This window comes from Astatotilapia calliptera, chromosome 3 (assembly GCF_964374335.1).
Source record: "Astatotilapia calliptera chromosome 3, fAstCal68.1, whole genome shotgun sequence".
Lineage (NCBI taxonomy): Eukaryota > Metazoa > Chordata > Actinopteri > Cichliformes > Cichlidae > Astatotilapia > Astatotilapia calliptera.
Genome location: NC_137424.1, coordinates 66806455 through 66827495, shown reverse-complemented (window position 1 = coordinate 66827495; position 21041 = coordinate 66806455). Strand labels below are relative to the sequence as shown.

Here is a 21041-nt window from a genome sequence, read left to right as displayed (position 1 = left end):
TGGGTGTCGCTGTTCAGATGATTTTGAAACCTTGACTGACCAATAGAAGAAGAATGTTTGGTCTGGGGGACAGAGGCACTCTCCCGTCCCTAATGACAGAGCAATCATTATTTATTCCCATCTGGCAGACCTGATAGGGGGGAAAATTAGTGAAGGAGGACAAAGAGAGAGAGAGCGTAAGAGAGAGAGGAAGCAAACGCAGGGGAGGGCTTACATACAGTTAGGGGAAGGGGGCGGGCTTTAGTTGGTGTCATTTAAAAATAAGAAAAAGAAATCTAATTACCGAGAACAGAAATAAAGAACACAACCATGCCAAGTAAGTAATATATATATTTATACATCGTTGTACTCTGATTGTATGCTTTGGTTGGTAACTGAGGGCTGGGTTTGGGATGATGACAGAGAGCAGAGTCTAAACTTTGATTTAGAAGTTGTGGCTTTATTATGTGCATCCCATGTCACAAGCATAGCAAAGGAAGAAGGTGTAAAATGAACATTAATGGCATCAAATATGAGCTAAAGCCTTACACAAACAGTGGAGCATGAACAATAATTATAGAGAAGAATTTGAATTTAAGTGTTAGAGAGCGCACACGTGTGTGGGTGGGAATAGTTATGACTATTAGTTAATTGTTTAAATTCTGTTGATCTACTGGACGGTTGGCCATGTTGTTTCATAACCAAGAACTGAAGCCAAACCTGAAAATCTTTTATATTACGTTTAGTTTTTGGTTCAGTTTCAGTGACAGCAGTTTCTCTATGATCGTGTTCAACAAAAGGCACAGGGGTCCTAAATGTCCTAAAACTGCTTGAAATTTGAAAATTTCGATTGTGGATTTTTGAATGCTGATGTTTTAAGATTCAAAGCAAAAATAACTTTAAGACATGAATGATCTAAAAATGTTTGTGCATTATTCTTAAATCAACCAAATGCATTTACAGTCATGGCTCTAATTTGACAAATAAATGTTTTTGACAAATAAAGTGGGATTTTTCCCACTGATAACACTACGTCCAGATGAACAGAATCAACTTTTTGGGATTGAAAAATAAACGTTTTAATGATCATTGTTTGTTTTTAAATTTTGCCTCAACATGTTCCAGACTTTGACATTAATTTGATGGCTTTAGGAAAAGTATTGCATTAGCTTTTTAGAATAACAGCAATATTTATAGACAGTCCCTCATATTCAGAGGTTTTAAAATGACTGGTCAGTTCCTGTGTTATTCTATTATAAATTAAGCAGATAAGGAGTGGTGGAGGTGGAATCTTCTGGTGCCACCTTCATTACTTCTTGATGCATGCTCAATAAGGTAAGTGAATCCCCCAAAGTTGATTCTGCTCATCTGGACGTAGCATTTTCCACCCCAGAAAAACAAAAACAAACAAAAAAACCCCGCAACATCCAGATGAACAGAATCAACTTTTGGGCACCTTCACCAGTATTTCTCCATTGCTCTCTTTGGCTTTCTTGGTATCATGGTATTATTTGCTTTATCAACAAGTAATGAGGATTTTAACCCTCACAGCTCGTCTGACTGTGATTCCCAGCAGCTCTCAGTTCTTTAAATATGACTTTGTGTCTCTGAGCTGTGAGGAGGACGACAGCTCTGCTGGATGGACTCTGAGGAGAAACACAAGCAAACAACAGAGGACTCAGTGTGGAGATGGGTGGGGAAAACCAGCTGGTTCTTCCTGTGATATTCAGAACGTGTACCCACTGGACAGTGGAGTTTACTGGTGTGAGTCCAGTGAGGGTCCCATCAGTAACATGGTTAACCTGACAGTCACTGGTAAGCTGAGTGTGTGGAGTTAGTGTTGATGAAGCTGTGTGTAAATGGATGAAATGCTGTAGTTTGTCTCTGTGTTGAGGTGGATCAGTGATCCTGCAGAGTCCTGTCCTCCCTGTGATGGAGGGAGATGACGTCACTCTGCTCTGTAAAACAAAGACCACTCCCTCCAACCTCCCAGCTGCTTTCTATAAAGATGGCTCCCTCATCAGGAAGCAGCCTACAGGTCACATGACCATCCAGCATGTTTCCAGGTCTGATGAAGGCCTCTACAAGTGTGACATCAGCGGTCATGGAGAGTCTCCATCCAGCTGGATCACTGTCACAGGTGACACACTCACCTGTCTGTGTTTCTGCAGCTTTCAACATTCACAATGTGACGACAACTTAATGACTGTGTTTGCTTTATTTTAGAGAAGCACACCACCACACCTCCACCTACATCCACACCTCCACCTACATCCACTCTTCCTGCATCCCTTTCTCCTGCTGTTGTCTGCATTTTGTCAGTTTTTGGATCAGTCTGTGTTATGGTCATGCTGGTTTTACTAACTCTACTGGTGAGGCGATTTGTTCACAGAAAGCCTGAAGGTGAGAAGATTTCATATATACGTATATATACGTGTGTGTGTAATTTTGTTTATTTATATGTTGTTTATTTTTTATTTTGGCTCATGTCATCATAACTTGAAGAAGACGACGTCAGAGATGATATCAGATACAGTGAAATCAAAATCTCAAATCCTCATCAACAGCCAATGAGGCGGCGTAAAGGTGTGTGACTGTGTCTCTGTGTGTGTGTTTTCTAACAACATTCAAAAGAAGGAGAAAACTTGTTTTGATGGTTAATGTAAAGTGGCTAAAGTATAATATTATGTTGCACTTTTCAGGAGAAATATCTAAATAAGTGCTTCAGAGGAAAAATACTAAAACATTGAAACAGTAAATTTACCAACAGCACTTTTAAAAAGATGATTTTTAAACTGCAGTTTAAAAGAGACCGCAGATTTCAGGCTTAGAGCGAGAGCACTACAGAATTCGGGGTTATGGGTTTATTCTGGTATATTTTGTTCATAGTGAATAGTGATGTGTCGGTCCCAAATGAAACGATTCTTAGAGTCGGCTCTTTGAAGTGAACAAAGGAGACGTGCTTCTTTTCTTTCTGTCTCTCTCACACTTTTTTTTTTTTTGCTTCACGCCGCACGTGAGTCTTGTGTTTGCACTGAACACAGGGCGGAGAGGCGGTAGTTACACTCCCAGTAGCACAGGAACAGGTAGGAGAGGGAGAAAGAGAGCCAGGGACAACAACGTCACATTAGAAAGTTATAGTATAGGTATAGGTAAAGGTATAGTAATAGTAATCATCCACAACTATTTTCAGTTGTTCAGAAAGTTTATCCATGCTGTGAATCCTACGTATGCAATTCCAAGCAGGAAAACACTCTCCCAAAAAATCATCCCAGACCTATATGACAGAATATGCATCTTCTTGTTGTTTAGCATATTTTAATTTATATTTTATTGTGTTCTGGTTTGAAGTGTTTTGTGTTGTTTCACTTTAAATTTGTTTAAAAGAAAAAAGCTGAAAATTTAAATAGTTAAAAGTTGAAATGTAAATAGTTGGTTTTTGTATTTTATATTTTATTTTTTACATTTTATGTGCAGTGACCGGTCAGAGCGGGCACACTCTGTTTTGTGTAATTCTTTTTAAACCCCTGTAGAACTGCAGCCACATAAGCTAGCGCAACAATTTTTTGTTTTGCACATGAAACCGGAGGAGTTGTACTTAGATTTTATGCCATCAGCTTGTCCTAAGTCACGGTTTCCGTCCACATAGGCCTTGCAAAAATTTTGTAAAAAGTATTTGCAGGAACAAAAACATAATATTCCAGAAACACGCTTTGCCAATCTGATCAGCTGTTTGTAACACTTCCTAACTGGAATAGACGTCAGCGCGAACTATCGCGTGTCCGCCATTATCTGCCCGAAACTGGAAGCAACATAATTTATGGGCCATATAAGTTATACTGGTGTTTTTAAAAGTCATGTTTGACTTTATGGTTTTCTGTATCGTTTCTGGGATGCTTAGAACTCAAATCACACTGCTGGAACACACATGTTGTTTTTGTTCTTTTGCAAATTTGCATTATATTAATTTTCCGGTTTTCCTTCAGTATTCAGGAGTGTCTATGAAGACACTCTAAAAAAAAAATTCCAGAGGTGGGAAACTACGTTGTCCAACTTTTTTGTATTTACAGTTTTGAGGGATAAATCTCTGAAATTTCTCTAACTAGAAATTATATGTAAAAAAAAAAATAATAATAATAATAGCGAAAGGTAAGGAATTTCAGAAAAATTATGCATAGCTATAAAATATAAAATATAGTGTTTGTATTGGTGTTGTGCTTTTTTAAATGTAAACTTATCATATTTTACAAAAATAACTGTATGTGGTGGAGGGAAATGGAGATCAAACATATAATTTACTAAAAATATCCCATGGAGCTGAATTTTTATTTATTAAATGTTTTTGCAGACCTGTGTAATTAAAAGACTCTCTCTCTCTTTGCTCTCTATAGATAATATAGGAAGAAAGCTTTTGTGTGGTGGTAAAATCCTAGGTTATCCTGATCTTAAAAACACATTAAAAACCTTTAGCCTTGGCAAATGTTGAAGACTAGTTTCAGAAAGTATTATTAGTGAATGCCTTGGAAATGCCTTTAATTTCTGTGACATATGCCTCTAGGTTTAATCTCTTTGATTGAGGGGACACAATAAAGCTCTTCTCTGTAGATGTTATCTTCATCAATAAACACAAGGCACATCACTCTCCAGGCACTATTCACTTGGGAATAGTATTATATTGTGTTTATATATTTATTTTATTGTATTTGTAGTTTTTAAACATACTATAAGACGTTTTTAGTGCAGTAAAAATCAGACAAGGGCAGCATTAACGAAAAAAGCATCTATTAATAGAAAAAATGGATTATTCAGTGTATTCAGATACACAGCTGTCGTCATTTTTTAGGCACGTTTCTGGACCCAAACCTTCATTTTACAGCTACTTGGTGACGTTTTTTCTGCTGGCTGTGTATTTGTCATCAGTGACATCAGTAGTGGCTCATCCTGCAGCATTCTTTGTCCTTGAGATGCTTTTAAAGAGTTGAGACATACTTCAAGATGACAAACTGATTGTTTTTCAGGTCACAGACAGGAAGGCAGAGATAAGGAGAGGACCTGAGATTACAAAACCAGATCAACACATTGTGTAATAGCAGAGGCCTAATACTAGAGGTGTAACATCGTAAAGTGTTCTGGTTATTGCAGGGACCAGACTTGTTGTGATGGTTGTGGACCATAGATTGCAGAAACTGCACCTTTCCACTACACACATGGTCTATAATTAATATCTTGTGGTTTAATTTCACATTAGCATGCAAATGAAATAATTCACTTTATTTATCTTAGATTAGATTTGTTTAAGTGATGCAACCAAAACTTAGTCTATAAATGTTCACACTGCTCACCTGCTGAACCGTTCACACAGTTGTTTTTTACATGCTGGACTGCCTGTTTGTCAGCCTGTGGTTAGTCTGTTAACATAACACAGCAGCTCTGTGGTTGTCCAGTTTCCTGTTTCTAATGAAACACCTCAACTGCTCAGGTTTCGCTGCAGGGCAGTAAAAGGGATTTTTAAACTCTGTATAGGTACAATACATTGACAAAAATATTCATTTTCAAAATATTAATTTTATGTATTAAAAAATAAAAATGTACAGTTCTGTTAATCATACCTGCCATCTGTCTTGCACCTCAGATAAGGTGCCTGCACCATCAGCACAAAGCAGCTGTTTCACTGCTAATTTGAATACTGGACACAAAAGCAGTAGCTGAAATGGTTTTGCATCATATTTAAAATATTAAAAGTAGTATAAAAATGACCGTACTGTCTGCAGTGATGTCCTCTGTGTGTGTTTTATTGTGCAGAGACTGATCCAGCTGCAGTCTACTCAGCAGTGAGAACTGAAGACGTCAGTTATGGACAAATCACCATCAAAGAGAAGCAAAGAAAGTCAAAGAAAAGAGGTACAGCTGCTCTTCTTTGTCTTCATCATGGATAAGAATGCGAGGAAGAGTCCAGCAGGTGTTGAGACTCCTGTCTGGATCAGTCTGACACTGTTTACTAATTACTCTTAAGCTAAGCATCTTTATTTAAACAGGGCTGAAGTCCTGAAATAATTAACAGGGAAATGCATTAAAGTGCGAGGTCATCACAGTTTTTCCACCCCCAGAAACAAGTGATGCTGACACTTATCCCTTATGAGTTTCACAAAGCTATGTGCATGTATGCTTCAGCTTTATGCAGCTTGTGGTTACTGTACACACATGCACAAGTGTGATTTCCACTCTCATCTATAGAACAGAAAGCTCCAGCAACACTTGAAGCACAGACACCAAATTTATTGTCTGTTCAGACTTGTAAGGCCATCACCTTATACTTATTAATCTCTTCTGTTCATCATGAAAGATGCATAATGTGAAGTTATGGCAGAAGCATAGAAAATCACTATTTGCACCAAAAGTTATAAAACCTGTAAATATCTGCAAAGAAGAAGCGCAGCACAGTTTTTGCAGTTAGCAGAAATTTTGCACTTAGTGTGACGTACATGCATCCCATGATTTTTAGCATGTTTTCATTAAAACAGTGCTGTGATCAGTTGTCTGCTTTACATATAACCTTTAGTATCACTTCTGTTCTCTTCTTTCTTGGCAGTGTTGACATCTGTGTTATAAGAGTTATTCTTATTTACACAATTAAAAAAAGTAAATAATCTAAATAGTTTTTTGTGTTGCTTCTAATGTAATGGTAAGTACCAGTATGACTACTGCACTGATGTCTTCTTTGTGTGTTTTATTGTGCAGAGTGTGATCCAGCTGGAGTCTACTCATCAGTGCGAACTGGAGACGTCAGTTATGGACAAATCACCATCAGAGACAAGAAAAACAGATCAAAGACCAGAGGTACAGCTGCTCTTCTTTGTCTCCATCATGTGTTTTTGTCCTTCATAAGGACGATATTTGTTGTAAATATTGAGACGCTATTTGATTATCTGTAGTGGATCCTCTCAGCTGTTACTAACATGTTGCAGCCTGTGTTGGAGGATGGTGAGAGGTCAAGCAAGAAATCCTTCTTTATACATACAGGACAGACGTTACGAATTTCTTTTAGGGACACTAGAGGAGATCCTGCCAAAATGAACACAGTCAGGGATTTTTTGTTGGGATAAATGAGCTGCAGGCTGTATGAGTACCTCAGAAACACCTCTGCTCATATGCATCCAGGCTTGTGTGATACATCCTTGCAACCATTCATGGGGTTTGATAATTTACTGATTGATTTACCATCCATCTGTTTTAAAAGTTGAAGGTTTTGAGAGCTTATTGCAGGGCAAACACAGGAAGACAAACTCAAATTCTCATGTATGACCAAGTTAAAATCAACATCTAATTTAACAGGCATGTCAGAGGCCACGTGGCAAAACTAAGTAACAGTTCCCTCTAAGCTGAGCGCGTGAGCAATCGCACACTGCTGACACAGTCTCCACACAGAAAACCAGCGGAATTAAAATAAGTACATGTACTTACTTCAATTTCAATTCAGGCTGGATTTTTTTTGTGCAGTGCAGATTGTCTGTGTCAGCAGTGTGCGATTGCTCACGCGCTCAGCTTAGAGGGACCACTGGAACATTTAACATGTAAGAACTGTGATGAATTGTCCGTATCATCATATTTAAAGCAACCCTGCTTTAAAAATGACATCATTAAGTCCTGATACTGAATCAAACTAACAGTGTCTTAGATAAAATGTTTAAATTAACATCATTTCTCACACAAATGCAATGAATTAAATTTATCATTTATGTGTTATTGTATAAAAAAGTCTGAGCATTAAATATATTTGATGGCTCTGAGGTGATTCACAATAACAGGTAACTGGAACCTGGATTGTAGCTCCATCAGAATCAGAATCAGAAAGACCTGAAATATATGACAGAGCAGCATGACGTTGAAGATAAGCACAGGGCACAAACAGGCAGTAAGAGTGAGATAAGAACCTGCAGAGCTGCTCTGTGTTGTTCTTATGGATGTGTTCTGTTAAAGTTAGAAGTTATTCTTTTTTTAGCAGAGTATCACAAAAAAAGGTTGGTCTATATGTCTGAGAGTAAGCTTAAGCATTATACTATAGACTATTACAGTTACAATCTTCATAAAAGCAACATTTTGCATTAACACCTGAATTTTAAACATCTATATTTACATATCTATAGCCTCCTCTTTCTGAAATGCTTTTTAAGCCGTGAACTCAGTTAAAGCGTTTCATCAGAAACAGGAAACTGGATGACCACAGAGCTGCAGTAGAGTTTAGCTTAAAAAGTTTTAAAGATTGACTTCTCATCATAGTCCTGATGATAGTGTGTATATGTAGTGATAACGTATTGGTCTATACAGTACTCTGTGGTAAAATGAAACAGGAAAGATGACCACAGGGCCTCTGAAACCTGCTGGCAGTTTCTAAGAAATCTGATCATGATGCTTACTGGGAAATAACTTCTTTTAACACATCCTGTATACTGACACCACTTTCTATGTTTCACTTCCAGCACTCATGTCCTGTTAGACACTGTTGCTCATTATGCAATGACGTTACATACCTTTTAATTTTTGTAACCTGGTGCATACAGAAGCACTCAGGTTGAAGACATGAGATTTATTTTTGTTTTCTTCTGGCTCACCTGAAGCACCAGTAGTGCACCAGTGACAGGCCTGTGGTAACGTCATCGTTAGTGCATGCAACAACAAATATGGTGACTATAAAGTAGAGTTAGATTATTGATCCTTATGCAGCCATGAGAAGACCACAGCCAACAAATCCTAAAGTCTGAAGATAAACTGATAGAACTGGATGCATTTACTTTTTTCCAGCACAACTTTTTTAAAAGATGAATTTCTTGCCAACTGTTGTTTTCACCTGGACACATTTTAATCACATTCAAAGTGACATCACAATGACGTGAATGTTTCTAGCTCTAGGTTTGAGTCTTGGGTCACCTTTCAGCCTGGACATTAAGCTTAGCACCAGGACTTTTTCATAATTAGAAATCCGAGGGCTAAATTTGGTCTGTTTTTAATTCTTCATCTGGTCATACGATGGTTATTTGCGCCCATCAGGGAATCACAACTTGAGCTTTTACTGAGAAATATTTATCTCTCATCAGGCTGTGGGTCAGTATCAGCAGAGGTTTATAGTGATTGTGAGACGTTACCTGTGATGAGGCACATGATCAATAGTGGGTCAGTGGGACAACTCCCACTAGGGATTAAATACTTGGGACTCTCCACAATTTGACTTTAGAACTGAAGAAGAAGAGACGTGAAATGTGAAGAAACGTGATGAAGTCCAGTCGCTTTCTTTCCGAGCTCCTATACAGACACAGAACCACACAGATGGTGTTTTTGGAGCTGTAAGAATTTGGACTGTTTTAACTGGGAACTGAAGGAGCTTTGAATGGGCTAATTGTGTATTTTATCATTTTAACAAGTGTTTACAACATAACATGGAACAAAAACAAAGCTTTAATTACAACCTTAAAAAAATTGTAGACCTTGAACAACCAAGACATCAACAATGTAGAATTATGTTTCTTATATAGTTTTTGTAGGAGCAACTTCTTGAGCCACGCCTCTTTTTTAACATTTCATATGCAAGGAGATAGAAAATAAGAAGTAATTTTCTTGTAATGCATTAAAGTCTTGAGCAATAGTTCTCCAGGATCTCTGAAGACTTAAAGTTTTGTTTTGGCTGCTTTTTCACTCATTTTCATCTTTCATCTTTCTAGTTTCCATTTTCAGAGGTACATTTCTCTTTTGTTAATTTCTTAAGCCACTTAACAATCATTGAAGTACAAAAAAATCACCTAACTTAAGAAATAAACCAGTGTTGTGTTTACACATAAAAGAAACCAAAGCAAAACTATTTTTTTCTAAAAAGCACACATACACACAGCTTGTGTGTGTGTGCAGACAAGAAAAAGAAGGAAGACCAACTTTCTTAAATGTCCAGTGAGATTTATTATGCAGTCATCTATACATATCTATATGTTTATTTTGGTTCATTTCAGCCAGTGGAGGGAAATCTGGAGGTGATGACATCACATACAGTGACCTCAAAATATTACATCATCACCAGCAGCAGCCAACCAACCAGAGCAGAGGTATTGTTTTGTGTGCTGTGTGTCTGTCAGAATAAGGAAGGTCGAGTCAATAAAAAATATCAATAAAAACTGACGTTAAAGTGATCTCTCTGCTTTCAGCTCAGACAAGCTTCTCATGTATTTGCATCCATCCTTGACATTAATGCCATCTTATGCTATCAACAATTGCTTGTTGTTGGAAGTAAGTTTGCCTCCCATAGAGACTGTAGCATCTTCATTTCACAGGCGTTACTGTTAACAGTGGCTGGAGCTAAGATGCCAGCTGCTTTCACTGATTGTTTGCACGTTGTGGATAAGCCTCTAGTCTTTGGGAGAAGATTATCATGCTAGACAAGCTTCCTCTGGATCTACTTTCACTTGTCCTGAGATCAGCTGCAAGTCTTGCTTTGTGTGGAAACACAGCTAGGATCAGCAAAAAGAGGAGTTTCTATGTTTATCACAGATATTCTTTTTTTGAAAAACTGAAGGGGAACATTAATCTCTAGAATGATCATTTTTAAGGGCAGGGACTTAAACATTTAAGGAATCATTTCCCTTCTACACTAAAAGTGACATTGTGTGGTTGTTACATTTACAAGAGACAAACATGTAACTTGAACACAATGACTTTATGTTTCTATGGTGAACGTAATTAAATCATGTAGGATCTGCTTTCAACAACTTAAAACTAGTTAAATTTATTCATGTATAGCAACAGTGCGTAACTGCCTGGATTTGCGATATCACAATATCACAATATCACATGCAATTTCAAACACAGAAGACAGAACATACACACACCACATGTATGCTATCTCTATTTATTGTGGCTTAGCCTGTCAAGGACAGAAAAGTAAAGAAAATTCGGTATCAATCAGCTTTCCCACTTTTTTTTTAGTTTGGATTGACAGTTTGATTTTGCAGTGTTTAGCACTGTTGCCTCAAAGCTAGAAGATCCCAAGCTCAAATCCATCATCAGGCAAGGCCATTTCTGTGTGGAGTTTAAATAAACATTAAAAAAATCATTGAGTGAATTTCCACGCGGCTAAATTGCTTTATTTGAGCATTATGCAATTCTTTTATTCCAACTTTATGAACCAACTTCATTAACTCATGATGAGTGAACTTGTTTACTGCAGTTGAGTCCAACTGAATTCAGTTGAGTTGACCCAGCCCGTGCAAATTGTGCTTGTCCAATAAAAGTACTTAATAGAAAGACATTTATTAATGTGGAAATCCTTCCCATGATTATTCTAACTTCATTTAAAGAGTCTCGATGCATGCTCAATCATGCAGATAAGTAAAAAGAGTTTAAAGAGTTATTCTTTGGAGTGATCAACAAAGTCAAATTCTGGTTGACATAAAATTGTCATGTGCGTCTTTTTTTCCTCCAATTTAATGGATTTAGGACACAGCTGTCATCTGTCCATCTCTACATCAGGGTTGCAGGAGGCAGGAGTCAATTCCAGCTGTCGTAGGGCCAGAGACACCCTGGTCACCAGTCTATCGCAGAGAGACAGACAACCTTTCACACTCACACATATGGGCAACTTAGAATCATTAACCTAATCCCACCAACTTGCATGTACCCATGGAGACACAAACATGGAGACTGTTTTGCTGTACGCCAGGGACGACAAGGTTGCTTCTCTGCAACTTTGAGCAGGGGAATGAGTCCTTACTGTCATCTATTCAAACATGCTGATTGACTGTTCAGAGTATCCGGTACAGTGTATGTATTTTGTGACAAAGTTGAGTCTGTTTGGCATTTGGGTGCTGAACTTTATTGTAACACCCGGGCAAACAGCTGAAAGAATTTGGCCCCAGGAATCAGTGTATAATACTACAAAGGATACAGTTTATTAAAGTGATTGAATCTTTTGCTGTGGGTCTTGGGCAAATTACTTTGCCAAAGGATAATGTTGAAGTTTGGATTTATGCTCATATTTAATGATTTATGAGTCTCATGTTAACGTTCAATGTGAGCACAGGATGTGGTTTGAACTTAGTGAAGAGTTTGAATTTAAGGGAGGTGAAACTGTAAAAGTTCAGGCAGTCAGGAAGGAAACCACTGCCTGGTTGTTTTGCACTCTTTGGTCAGTTGCAGCCTTTTTGTTGTTATCCACAGAATCCACGTATTTGAGCCGCCTGCTGGAAGTTCAGATTTAGTCTTTCTCTGAGTTTGAATAGAACACCTAATAAAAAGATTACCTATATATGTGAATATGTTTCCAATTTGGATCCTCCAACTTAAATTTTCGTGGCACTCATCAGTATGTTTTTTTGAAACAGGGAGGCTCTGAGTCGCACTTCCTGGTTGGTCTATTTCACATTATTTGTGACAGTTTGGCTCCAAGACTATTAATGTGAAAATGTGGCACCACTGATGTTGACTTTTTTTAAATAAATGAGTGAGTTATTTTAACTGTGACTGGTCTCATATTGTTTGAACTGTGTGTTCTTGTGTTTTCAGACCTTCCATCAAATCCAGATGTTGTCTATTCCTCACTGAAGAAATCTGCAAGTCCAACCTGACAACCAGCTGCTGGTCCACACAGGCCGTCAGACCAGAGGGTTTTCGTTATAAAACAGATGTGTATGTATTCTGTTTGATCTCTTCATTAAATGCACTCACAGAACTGCAGACAGACAAAGAGAAACTTCATGCGGTGATGAGACGTTTTTGTAAAGAAGCTCAAGTAAATGTATTTTTGTCACACTGCCTCTCTATGTCTGCAAGGCCAAAACAGAAACATTATACTGTATGTATATGCTATGTATTATATCTATAACTGATAAATAAACATAATGTATTTAAAATAATCAGTAACTTGTGGGACCCTGCTGTTGTCTCCACAGCAGAAACCTTTTTCTTTGTGCAGGATCAATAAACTTTGGTCGTACTTGTTGTTCTTCTCGTGTGGTTCTGTGGGTTTCATGAAGCTCTCTGATGGAAAACATGAGTTGCTGTGGCTAACCCATGCACGTCTCCACAGAGCAGATAGAAAACAACAAATATCAATAAAACCACAACCTCAGACTGAGAGCAGCACTAACATCACTCAGTGGCTGGAAACTTCACACAAAAGCTTGAGAAGCTCGTATGTGTCTGTGTACAGTAAGTTTAGATTCAAGGAAATGAAATATGTGAGACTTTAGATGCTGTTTGAAATAAATACGTCTCCATCAACAGATATTTTTCAGACGCATCTTAGTTACTGTGTTGTTGATATGTGTGGTTGTGCTTGCACAGGACACATAGTGACGACATCTGTCCTCGTTCAGTGTGATGATGATGATCTCGGTTTCGATTCAGTCAAAATCTGGGTCAGATTAAGCGGCCATAACAAATGCACACTAACATGAATCATGTGTTTCTGAAAGAGAATAACTTCTACTGATATTTATTTATTTTGAATTTCTGCAAAATACCAAATACCACTGGGACCTGTCATACGACACATTTTTATTATCAAAGAGGTGAAGTAAACCATTCATTCATAATTTAGAATAATCTGGAATGAATCAGGAGAGAAAATCTAAGATTAGCACTGGTTCAGGTGGAAAAGTGAGACTTGCATTTAGCAGCAGTCTGTGTGAAAGTTTTCTTGCATCGCTTGTTGTTGCTTTTTTGTTTGCTTCATTTTTCAAAGCAGCTCCTCGAGTTTGTGTTAGAGTGATTTTTATACAGTGTCTCTCTGGTTACTTCAATCCATGCTTACACGCTCCTCAGTAAAAACATGAATTTAACTTTGTTCTCAGAGAGGTAGGAAGAGGTTTGAGCTCTGCATGTTTGTTATTATAGGTATGAGGATGAGTGTCATCTGTTCAAACCCAAAAAATTATCTGTCTGTAGATGTGATCACGTCAGTTTTGTGCCTAAACTGTCCCCACGGTCTTTCCGGCCACTTTAATTATATACAATCAATAACTGGTCAGTTTACAGCTAACTGTATGTAGCTGATTCCAGCAGCATCCACAGACAGTAAAAAGCACCAACAACAGCTTAAAGCACAGTCTGGTGCTGCCATCTAGAGACACTGAAGAGCTCCAACCACTGATTTTAGGATCATTCTGAGTGACTTTAACTGCCTCATGTAATTTCGACTTCTTTTTATCTATGTTTAAAAAACTTATAGCACACAGACAGACACATCTATACTACAATCATTGTAATATGATGGTATGGACATTATAGTGTGACTCATTTTAATCTGACATTTCATTCTTTGCTCAACTAGACTGTGAAAAGCACAGATGTTTACAGCATCTGTATAAGATATTTGTGTAAGTCAAATAGATGCTGCCACTCACAGTGTCCTATATAATGTTAATTCAAAGTTTCTTTTCTGCATGTCGATGCTGCAGAAAATTCTTCATCTATGTTTCATGTGATGATCAGCTTTTCTGCTCCAACTGAGCATTCAAAGCCCCTTTTGGCATATTTGCCATGCAGACTGGAATCGAACCACCGACCTCCATGATTAGTAGTTGACTTTGCTCTACCAGGTCTGGATTGGTTTCAAATTTGCAGTGATGTACATTTAGGTCAATGTTACTGGCCACTTTATTGGGTACACCCCTTCAACTGCATGTTACTAGAAATATTTAAGCAAAAGGAAGACACTGGCATGCATTCAGATGATCTTTTAGAGGAGCCAGGAGGTGATGAGTATAATCTCCTTAAGGAGGAGTAATGGCAAGTTGTGGAGATCTGGATGAAAGTTAAATAACGGGGTTTGCTGAGACACTTGGATAAACTGACAGGTTCCACTTCCAGGCTTGTTCTGTGATCTGCTACTGCCCAAAAGATTAAAGACATTCTTCACAATCATCAAACAATGTGGCAGGAAAACCAGACTGAGTGGCATCCAAGGCATTTCATTGGTTATTAATAACAAGTTATGAAAGTAGAGATGCCATTGATGCCTAACATTTATGGAATATTATCTTAACTTGTGTTTAAATAAAACCCCGCACTACATACCATGTTTCAGACCATTTCAATCTTCTACTGTATTCACACTAGCTCCTAAACTTTGGAAGAGCCTTCATCGGCCTGTCAGGTTGACTGGCCCTTTGATTCTTTTTAAATCACTACTGAAAACTCAGTTGTATAAGTTAGCTTTTCTTAAATATTTCGGTCATTATTCCAACAACTTGAATCCGATGTTAGGAAATATCAGGTAAGAATGTGCTCACCTCAGAAATGAAGGGTAAGTCAAAGTGTAGTATGTTCTGTAACTGTAAACTCTTGTTCATGGAGAACAGTAATGGTGGTTTTAACTTTCTTAGTGCAAACAGAGTGAACAGGGAAGTGGGTTGTGTGCGCCCATGTGACGCTGACGCTCCATCACACAGTGTGACGCTGTTACTGCCAATGTTCTTTTAAATTTCACAGTTGTGAGAAAGTGATGTTTTTCTTTGCTACAAGCAACAAATCAAACTTGAATCCTTTTATCACCGAAAGTTAAAAGCAAATAAAGACATTATGTGATCATTTTCGAACTGAGTTTTATTGTTTTTATCTTGAGGTTTACAGCAAAAATATTATAAACATTCGCATACTTTAAACACAAAGTTTCACATCAAACATTCAGACTGCATTAAGCCGATCACAAAGACCTCCAGACTTTGTTTTAAACAAATTTAAAAATTATAAAAAAAATATTGTCTGCAGATACTAATTTCATTTATAATAAAATCAATAGTTATTCCAGTACAAGGATAGGAGTTGGTAGGAAGGAGTATTAGGGACACATTAAGAAAAAAATAATATTTTTGACCATTTTGAGAATAAAGTCGAAATTTCGAGAAAAAAAAAGTCAAAACATGTTTCAAGATAAACTGCCACGGTTGATACATCATCTGAGTTAGCGAATTCAGGTGTGTTTAATTTATTAATTAATTTATCTTTTAACACATAAACACAGTTTGGTGATCTGGACGTTATAAATTTCTGCACCCTCTGGTCAGACATGACACACACAAACTCGGAAGAGTGGACTTGTACAAAAACGGACCGATGCAAGGTTATCGATGATTAACACTCGTGCAATAAATTAGATGTACGTTGTACAAAACGGCTGGTCAGTTTGTTTGTTTCAACTCATCTAAACATGGGATTTGTATAGTATACAGCGAGGCAGTTTGTCTTATAACAACAACGTAATTTGCACACTCGAATTTTTATTTCGACTTTACTTTAAAAATTATCAATAATGTTTTTTTTTCTTAATGTGACCCTAATACTACGCAGGATGGTGAGGTTATATGGTCAGTGAGGTCAGATGGAAAAAAAAAAATCGTACTCCAGTGAAAAAAAGAAAAAAAAAAGAAAGAAAAGAAAACCAACAACAAATAACAAAAAAAAATAAAACAAACAAACTTAAACTGTACAATGTATTAAGAAACACACACACACACACACACACACACACACACACACACACACACACACACACAACGGCAATACAACTAGAAAACCGGTGTCCGAAAATGGGGAAAATCCGTGTGAACCCACAACCAGCCCAATATGATTTTAATTACTCTAAAACAAACACTGAAATTATTATAAAAATCTAGTCAAGACTCAGGAGTCCACAGACCATTTGTAAGAAGCTGAACCTGAACGGAAAGGGCTGTAAAGCGCGTGAGCTTACCGTCAGAGGCTAAAGCCAAACTGAAAAACGAGCCGACGGGGGCACCAAGAAAACCGACTTGAAATGAAAATGTCATCATGCGTTCAGTACAAAATGATTGCCCGGACACATCTCTTGGTCTGTGTCCTTAGAAAATGGCTACGATTGCGCATGCGTCGCTCTTCGGGGGCGTGGTCTCCGTCTTCTTGCTGGTTTCTGCTGCTGTAGGTGAGATTGACACTGGCACACATGTTTCTATTCGTGGGATCAGAGATAACTTAAAAAAGTTTTAGTGGTTATAAACTCTGGATGTTCAGACCCTAGACAACAGATTATTTTTGCCCTTCATTTGTATTATTTTAAAGAACCGATATGTGTTACTGGACTATTCATTGAAAATATGCTATCAGTTACCATAACAACTGTTTGAAAGGCTTGGGACTACTTAATATTTTGTTGTGTTTCAGTCTTTATGTACTACCATGATAAACAAATCTCCACTGAAACCTCCTCAGTATTAATTTGGCCAACATTAATTTACTTACCAAACATCATACTGTTACGTAAATTTGGAAATTTTTTTGCATTTTGACCTTTGTAACTTCTCTGCTCTGTGTTGTTTCCTCTTTCAGATCAGAAACACATAACAGCTAAATCTGGTCAAAAGAACGTCACTCTGACATGTCGAGTCCCAGACATCAGCTTCACAGCTGTACAATGGAGCAGAACTGATCTGAATGAAGAATATGTCCTTTTATACCGGGATGAGCACTTTGAGCCATTCAGGCAGCATCCATCTTTTAAGAGCCGGGTGGATCTGCAGGACAGACAGATGAAAGATGGAGACATGTCTCTGATTCTGAAAAATGTGACGATTAATGACGCTGAAACATACGAGTGTCGTGTCTTCATGGAGGAAACGCAATCATGGTTGTACAGCGGCAACATCACACTGAGTGTTGTTGATCCTCCAGGTGAGTGAGTAGAGTTGAGTGTGTGTGTGATCAGAGGTGAAGCTGCTTCCTGGTTGTTGATGTTTGTTTCTAAAGATGTTGTTGATGAGACTTTGTAGAAAGCAGCTGGTCTGAGTGATGTGATCAGAGTGCAGTAGATAATGTCTGACAGCAGTTTGAAGAGGAAATGGATTCTGTTCTGTTCTTCACTCATCACCTACCTGACAGCTGACACCTCACACCTGTTTCTCACCTGCAGGTCAGACAGGAGGACACACAGAGGATGGAGGGAAGGAGGATGGAGGAGAGAAGATTGGATCTGTTGGACCTGCAGCTGGTGTGACAATTCCTGCTGTGCTTTTTGTTATTGTTGTTTTTATCTATAGTCAATATAAACAACACAGTCGAGGTCCACACCAGCCTCTAGCTGAACTGCAAGACGTTTGAAATGTCTACACTCTAAGAAATAAAATGTTGCATTTACTCCACCCAGTTATGTCAACCGGTTCCACATAACTGGGTTAGTGAAATCTAAAATGTATGACACATTTAATTTGAACAACAAATTTTAAGTACATCTGATAAATTGACTAACCCTAAACGAGCTCTACTGAAACTATAGGATTAAATTACTTACTCTATTTAAAGTAAATTGAATAAATCAAACAATTTTATTCAGTTAACCCAACTTTAATAACACTTGGTGTAAAATGTGCTGAAGCAAACTTTGAGCTGTTCAAAATTCTAGATCAATGCCTTTTTCCTAAACAAAAATATCTTCACATGTATGCAAGTGCATATTAAGTTCAGGAAGACATAATACAGAATGTTAAAATCAAGTTATTAAAACTGGAAAGTGTTGTGATTCCAACATTTTTAACATTAACATGACTTAATTTAAACTTGCTTCAGGTACAATGGAAAACTCACAATACAGTCCTATAAACAACAAGTAGAAATGATTTTAGTGGCATTTTTGTCCATATTTAAAAAAAACTTTTTTTTTTCAAAACTTAAAATGAAGTCCAAACTTAGGAGCAGTCTTGTTCAATGCAGCTGGATGGTGGTAAAAGTTCAACATGAACAAAGCATGCCAAAAAGTATGAGGCCTTGCAGAAGTTCTTGCGGAATTCAAACTGAACAGTTTATAAAGTGCAAGGAGATGGGTTTGAGAATCTTGTAACCAGTTCAGTGTCCTCTATAGTTCAGTGCAGGCTGTTTCACTCAAGCAGTTTGTTTTTCAGAACTTGCACCTTCATGGATAGGTTGTTCCCATCCAACTCCATCAGCACCTTCTGAAGAAATTCAAATATGTATTTCAGGTACTTTGGGTACCTCAGATTTAGACTGTAGATTAGTCCAAGCAGGAGGGCACACCCCTTTGCCACATCACTAAGAGCTTTCAGCACAGTGTATCCTTCTATGATGACACCAATGTCCTCAGGTGTATCTGCAGAGTCTGCTCCTTCATGTCTGACAACACAGACTCCTAAAGTCAGCTGCTCCGTTTCTCTTCTTGCACTAAGATCCATATCCTTAAAATGAAAACAAGGGGGGAAAAAGCTAATTGCATATAGATACATATGAACAAATGAGCCCATCTTCAATTTACTATCCCAAATTAAAAAAAACAAACAAACAAACTGATCTTTCCCCTTTTCTAACTTACCAAAAATTCCTTGAACAGGTCATCTGGCTTTTTATTTAAGTAGACACAGATAGTTTTTAGAACGCATTCCTGTCGAACATCAATGCTGATATTCTGGTGGAGATAAGAACTCAATGTGAGACAAGATTTTGGTTCTTTTCCACCTCTTCCCAAACCAAAGTCAAAAATATTAACAGATGAGTGATTAGCGATGAGTAATTAAACAATGTATACACATCTCACATTAGTGACATTCAGTGAGGTTAATGATTGGTTAGGCACTGACTCTTCTGAGTCAGATCAACAAATATATGAACACAAAAGTAGAAGCTTTTCAATTTTGACAATACATGAAAGCTTTCACTTTTGCTTTAATCAATTCTAGACTGTTCAACAATATAATTATTAATTGTACCCCTAAAAATGTTAAAAAGAAATAGAAGATTAGAACTCAGCAATATGGATTCAAAATCCTATCACAATATTTTCTGGTATTTATTACGATAACAAGAGTTACAATAAAAGATAACAGTAACCACAACCACATCTGAGCCACTTTTGTTGCATCTACTGACAGACAGAACTAGCTGACCAACATAAAATGAAGGGGGGAACACACAAATTGTCACTTTGATAATCAATGGAACTGATACAAGGAGTTAAATAAATTACATATAGCTATATTACACATAATGCTGCATTTTAATGACACAAGATAAATGCATGTCTTACACTTTAATCACTGATATTAACACTAAACCAGATATCAACACGGGGTAGAATTCCTTCAAACAATGTAGCAACTTATTTGATGCATGTTTCTAAAATACACTATACATATATTTCATTCTTCAAACGGATCGGATCGCTGGCGCTCCTGGTGCTCATTACTGACACCAGGGAGCATGCGCGGTAGATGTTGGGAGTAATTTTAAAGCTGCAGTTCTTAGTAGGCAAGTTGCAGCTTAACATGAATCGTAAAACATTTTGGGAAATTACACCGAAGTGGACCCGATAATATTTGTTAAATGCCTGACTAATAACACCTGTGAGAGGCATACAAGCTAGAATGCTAAAAAAAATTACCAGACATCATTTGTTTTAAAATAAAACATACAGAAGTACTCCCGAAAATGTCGGATGTTTATCATTTAGTACACATTAACCAAATATGTCATCCTTAAATGGTTGTACTTACCAAATAATCCTCAAATGGCAATGGATTTTATCCAGGCTTCTGAGCATGATGCAAGTTTCGGTTAAAAATGGCGGTTGTTCAAACTTCCACACTGCACATGTGCAAACTGAGAAGTACTGAGAGCCTGTTAGGACAATCCTCTTCAAATTAAAGTGCTGTTCATTTTAAATGAACTTTTTATGTTGGATTTAATGTACTGCATTTTGTTGTATTGAAATATTGTGTTATTAATTAAAATCAAAACAATATCCTTGTGTTTAGAGTTAAAAATCAATTGGTGACATTAATTTTAACATAAAACGTTTACATAATGCTAGCAACATCAATGTATCATTTCTTAGCTTTTTCCAGCCTAACCACGAGTCTCCTGTTACTGCTCCAACTTCTTAGTGCTGACATTCAGCACATGGAAATTTGATGAAAATGAGCCTTTGAATTTATCTGCTTGTAAGTAATCCTAGTATTGTAAAACAACCTATCCCCACAAGCTGCATGTCTTTGGACGGTGGGAGAAAGCTGGAGTACCCGGAGGGAACCCACGCAAACACGGGGAGA

At 37.5% G+C, this 21041-nt stretch overlaps 1 protein-coding gene and 1 long non-coding RNA gene across 5 annotated transcripts; both read left to right on the top strand.

Moving 5' to 3' along the window:
• The first annotated feature begins 77 nt into the window (after positions 1-77).
• On the top strand, positions 78-12869 carry LOC145425639 (uncharacterized). Of its 4 annotated transcripts, XM_080298848.1 has the most exons (9): positions 78-316; positions 1531-1794; positions 1874-2119; positions 2206-2382; positions 2485-2565; positions 5782-5880; positions 6718-6816; positions 9975-10067; positions 12520-12869. In XM_080298848.1, exons 1-9 carry the CDS (start codon positions 310-312, stop codon positions 12579-12581), a joined length of 1128 nt encoding a protein of 375 aa, XP_080154974.1. In that variant the 5' UTR covers positions 78-309; the 3' UTR covers positions 12582-12869. The 4 variants fall into 4 exon arrangements, with proteins under 4 accessions (XP_080154974.1, XP_080154973.1, XP_080154975.1 ...); XM_080298847.1 differs by lacking the exon at positions 78-316 and having other exon boundaries at positions 362-1794; positions 2488-2565; XM_080298846.1 differs by lacking the exon at positions 78-316 and having other exon boundaries at positions 364-1794.
• Positions 12870-16966: 4097 nt separating this feature from the next.
• LOC113014735 (uncharacterized) lies at positions 16967-20734 on the top strand. The gene is made up of 2 exons (XR_013906360.1): positions 16967-17661; positions 17900-20734. It is a non-coding gene; the product is annotated as an uncharacterized LOC113014735 (long non-coding RNA).
• Positions 20735-21041: the final 307 nt, after the last annotated feature.

Coding starts and splice junctions, on each gene's coding strand:
- LOC145425639 (XM_080298846.1), top strand. CDS start 1,509: ATGAGGATTTTAACCCTCACAGCTCGTCTGACTGTGATTCCCAGCAGC. Junction 2,383..2,484: donor TGTTCACAGAAAGCCTGAAG/GTGAGAAGATTT, acceptor CATAACTTGAAG/AAGACGACGTCAGAGATGAT. Junction 10,068..12,519: donor GCCAACCAACCAGAGCAGAG/GTATTGTTTTGT, acceptor TTGTGTTTTCAG/ACCTTCCATCAAATCCAGAT.